Source organism: Macrobrachium nipponense, chromosome 29 (assembly GCF_015104395.2).
Source record: "Macrobrachium nipponense isolate FS-2020 chromosome 29, ASM1510439v2, whole genome shotgun sequence".
Taxonomy (NCBI): Eukaryota; Metazoa; Arthropoda; class Malacostraca; order Decapoda; family Palaemonidae; genus Macrobrachium; species Macrobrachium nipponense.
Window position 1 is genome coordinate 7,798,965 of NC_061092.1, and position 5,283 is coordinate 7,804,247.

Sequence of the window (5,283 nt, forward strand, 5' to 3'; positions counted from 1 at the left end):
GTGTTACTTATGTTATTTTAGAAAAGCACAAAAAAAAACCTAATTTATCGCTTCACATTAAACGAAAATCAAGGTACAAAGTAAAGAAGAAATTTGCATCCTCGAGCATAGAAAGTATTTTCACTGAATAAAAACATCTATTCACATTCACACAGGTATACTGGAATATAACAACTTAACCTATGATATTCCTCCTGTTGTATCCATCACTCCTCTCTCTCTCTCTCTCTCTCTCTCTCTCTCTCTCTCTCTCTCTCTCTCATAAGCAAATTACCAGCACTGAAAATCCCTCACCTTGCTTATGAACCGCTTTCACATTCAGTACGGCATCTGTCACCTTCGCGTCCTCTCTAAGGACTGCACAGTAGTGGGGCTGCGTAAACTCGAGTGGGGGACCGTTCCTGATTACGATAGGAGACGGTGTGAAAAGAAGAAAGAAAGGAGAGTGAGTTAGTAGTCACGGCCTTCCATTGAACGCTTCAGCAATTTAGGCTTTGTTAATTATATAAAAGAAAAGTGTTAGTCTGATTTGACTGATGCCATACAAAGGTTAAGAGCTGATGACTGTCAATGAACACTCTTCACCAAATGGGATTTAGTGACAGTATCCAAATGCATAAAGTCTGACAGGTAATGACTTTCCATTAACACTCTTAACCAACTGGATTTTAGTGACTTTATCAAGATGCATAAAGTCCGGTAATAATGACGAGACATTCTTGAACATCAAATCCGCACGAGTTTTGAAAAGTTGCCGGTAAAAATTTATAGCACAAAATATACTTCATTAACGTTTTCCAAGAATGCAAAATTATCTACATGATATATTAAAGTATGTAATTATGTTTTTTGATTTTAGGAGAATATATTTTACTTTAGTTTTATTCAACTACCCAAGTTAAAATTCATTTATAAACGTACGACTAGTTTACTGCAAAAGGAACAAAAGTAATTACACTTCATCTAACAAATATTAAATTCATGTCCAAAATAATGGTCTTTCTTGAAAACAATTATTGGGAACCAGCATTATACATATACACGAAATATAACACCGTTACTTGTTTAACCTGGCAAAAAATAATATCAATATTTCAAAAAGTTTTATGAAATTTCTCTTATCATTTTCCGACAGTTTTTTGTTTACTACAAAATTGTAAACTTTCAAGTAAAAGTAAAATGTCAAACTCTCCTGCGCTTTGTGAATAGTAAAGATCATGAAATGACTGACAAGTAAATCATATCGTGTAAGTTGCAAACGGTGGGGCAACACAAAATTTACTACAACCAAGCCTAACAAGTTAAGATTCTTATCAGAAAAATCCAGCTCCACTCAATAAGTATTCCAGCAAAAAATATTTTTGGTTTGGGGATAAGTCAAGACACGAATATACACGCTCGTGTCAAAGATTATTACGGACTGTAGCCAGGAAGGGCATCAGTCCGTAGCTGTCAAAACCTCTCACGAAATGAACCGTTCAAGATAGCAGCTACTGGAGGAGGCTCCTTAAAAACAGGGACCCCGACTAAGGATCGAGCTGAGAAAAAGAAAAAGATGATATATCTATATTCATACACATATAGAAGGATAAATAGATGTTATTATAAAAATACTTTCAATGTATATACTTTAATGGTTTTGGGGATGCACTTTAATTAAATCACTATTAAGCCCGTAAGAGGCAAAATCCGATTTGGCCGAACCAAACCTGAGGCGCTTATCAGGTTATTGCAAGTGGACCCAATGTACTGTAGTACATGTCTGTTTGTTAGGGGTAAGTCCACACGTCAGGAAAAACATGTTTACAAACACATGGGTAATTCAAAGTCCATTATATATCAGAACAGTTGAAAACAATTCAGAGACAGTGAGTAGATAATCGTACGTGAAAAAATAAGTCTTTAACTTGTATTCAACCTGTTTGTGTTGTGTTTTGCGATGTTACAAAAGTTTGTCTATGTTTTACTGCTGTGTGGACAACCCTTAGAACGAGAGAGAGAGAGAGAGAGAGAGAGAGAGAAATAACAACTACCAATTAGTATTTAACTTTCTTTCAACCTGTCTGTGACGTGTATGTGTGTGATGAGTTACCGACGTGAGTTTATGACTTTTGCTGCTATGTAGACAAACCCTCAGAGAGAGAGAGAGAGAGAGAGAGAGAGAGAGAGAGAGGCAAACACGCCAACAGAAATCACAAAATAGCATGTCGAAGAAATGTCATTAAAAAATTTACCATGCGCACGAGGTCCACTCCTTTTCAAAAGCTCGCAAATGCGAACACTTCTGTCAGTGTTTCAAAACAGCCCCCACTCCTCCTTCCGCCTTCCCTCCTGCCCCACCAGAAACTCACCCCCCACCCCCCTTTTTGTTTTTTTAACTAAATGAGAAGCCGCTTTACGCAGGGATGCATCTTCGTCCAAATTCCCTCGTGGCGCCTTTCTCTTTATGCTTGAAGCAGGCGCCCCCCCCCCCCTCCCCCCCCACCCTCCAAAAAAAAAAAAAAAAAAAAAAAAAAAACTCTCTCTCGACGTTCCGTATTTAAGTGAAGACGCCCTCCGGAGAGTTTGTGCTCTGAATGCGGTTCATTCATCCCAAGTCCGGGGCGAGTACATTTGCTCGTGATGAGAGAGAGAGAGAGAGAGAGAGAGAGAGAGAGGTCGACCACCTCCCCCCATCCCCCCCACAATTCATAAACCCTTTTCGTTTTGCTTCCTTTGCATTGCTTCGTCTTTTATTTATTTATTTTTTTTTTTTTTACGTGTCTCTCTTTTATTTCTCGTCAGGGGCGGGCGTCGTTTACTGAATTCCTGCGATTTCCCTGAACGAAAACCTTTTCCACTTTTATTCATCACCTGTTCATCGGAAAGGGGGTGGGGAGTCATGAAGCTCCCTCCCTCCCTCCCTCACCCGAATTCGTATTTTTCTTTCGCTTCCCTTTACTCTCTTGTTACGCTGTGAGAAACATGGAAACGCTTTACTTATTGATTAATTTTTGGAAGAAAAAAATTACCCTTTATATATTTTCTCACCCTCGCCCACCTCTCGTAAAATACGCGCATGCGCGCCGAATTAATTTCTTTATCTTTCGAGCCCCTTAGTAAAGAGCACCTTATTCAAAGGACTGTTCAGTCCACTGTCAAAATTTGACAAGAGAACAATAACAAATGACGTAACATAATCCCGACGCCAAATATTTTAGCCGTTGTCATATCAACTCGGAAAGGTGGAAGTGAATTATCGTGCCCAAGCTGAAAGGAGAGAGAGAGAGAGAGAGAGACATTGAAATGATTTTCATACAGCTGTCTGCCTGAATACAATTCATCAAAAAAAAGGAAAAAAATTAATAAATAAATAAAAATAAATAAAGAAATAAACAAACATATAACAAATAAAAAAAAATATGTTCCGTTCCAAAAGACATTTCTAAATTACCTGCCCTGAAATCTCGAGCGTTTTAAATGACTCTCGCATTCTTCTACCGGCCAAATATATATGTACGAGAATGAAAATAATATGACGAGACGGAAATAGGGATACCTGAGGAGGAGGAGGAGGAGGAGGAGGAGGAGGAGGAGGAGGGAGGAGGAGGAGGAGGAAGATGCTCCTCCTTTCTGCACAGTGCCATGACTCTCCCTCCCTCTCTCTCTCTCGTGAGCTCCTCCTCTTCCTCCTCCTCCTCCTTTTCTCCGGGATAATTCAGGGGGACCTCGGAATAACGCGCTTATGTCACGGCATATTTTGAGTTCCAAGGTTGGGTTTCCTCCAGATTGCATTTTCGTCGTGTGAGTGGCAACCACAACAAAGACCACAACAACAACAACGGCACCCGTAGATGTAGTAGTAGCTGCAGTTGCTGGTAGTACTTACAGTCGATTATCAAGAGCTGTTCTTGTACTGCGCACTTATTATGTATGTATGTATGTTATGTATATATAATATATATAATATATATATATATATTATATCTATATATATCTATATATATATATAATTAATATATAATATTTATATTTACATATTGTTTATATATATATATTATATATATAGATATATATATATAGTATATATATGTATATGTATATCAAAGGAAACCTTTCACCGATTCGTCTGCGGTTACATATCACGGCCTTAAAAAAAAGGAAAAGAAAAAAAAAAGATAAATTCGTAGCACTTAAAACCCCCAACTTTTGCTGTCAGCTAAAATATGTTGACATTTCCCAGGGCCTAAATATAGAAGCGCAACGGCGAAGGGCAAAAAGGTTGAGAGGGAGGGGAGAGAGAAACAGAAGGGGTGGGGGGGGTGGGGGGGAGGGGGAGGGAGGGGAGGGGAGGGGATGAGAGCTCACATGACACGGTTGACTAATTTGCTGCAATCTGATAGGTCGTGAAATGTTTACGGGGTCATTCTCAGAACGGGGAAAGGAATGTTGTTGATTTGCCAATTTTTTTTTCGCGTAATGTGAAATGGATTTCAAAACGACCACCAACAGGTGGGTGGCTGGCTGGCAGTTGGAAACTTCTCCGGCGAAACACGGGGAGTTAAGAGGCGTGGATACACCATTTTCGTCTCCTCTGGGGCATCGAAATGGCCAGCACGAGTATGAGTGATGAAAGAATTGCACACACACACACACACACACACACACACACACACACACACACATATATATCTATATATAGTATATATATATATATATATATATATATATATATATATATAGTGCCGTACGATCACCTCTTCAAGTATCTCCAAAGTTACCCAATATCTGGTCTAAATTGGCGATAAATTAAAATCAAAGGTAAAGTCTTACAAGAGAGACTTTGCTTTATGACAGTACTTGTGTCATTTTAAGTGGCTGACCAAGGTGTGTAAGGTTGAGGTTAAAAAAAAATCCATGGGAGTTGTAACGGGACAAAGACATGACGGTAACGGTATAACATATGCTCTGGAAGAAGTGTTTTCAATAAAAAGAACTTTTCAGAAAAATACAAAAGAGCCAAAATAATCTTCTTTAAACGGTTCCCTTGGTCCTTTTGTACCATCGAAAATTTGGAGCTGTTTTAAACAATTATTTCAGGAGGTTATTGGAAAAACGGTCGATAAACTGCTAACCTACCGAGATATATATAGTAATATTTAAGAATTACGAGAAACAGTAAAGATTTTGAATATAATGCGTATTTCACCGTATTCCATTTTCCTTTACAATGGATCGGCATCATTACGTGGTTTTAACTACAGCAATACGGTGAGTTTACCTACAAACACAAAATGCGTTTTA

At 38.5% G+C, this 5,283-nt stretch overlaps 1 protein-coding gene across 1 annotated transcript in view; it reads right to left on the minus strand.

The window, feature by feature from the left end:
• The window catches only part of LOC135206003 (putative neural-cadherin 2), an 87,465-nt gene extending 83,839 nt beyond the window's left edge, over window positions 1–3,626 (minus strand). Inside the window, 3 exon segments of the mRNA XM_064237174.1 lie at window positions 275–401; window positions 1,460–1,538; window positions 3,539–3,626. Coding sequence (XP_064093244.1) covers window positions 275–401; window positions 1,460–1,538; window positions 3,539–3,626 — 294 coding nt within the window.
• Between the last annotated feature and the right edge of the window lie 1,657 nt (window positions 3,627–5,283).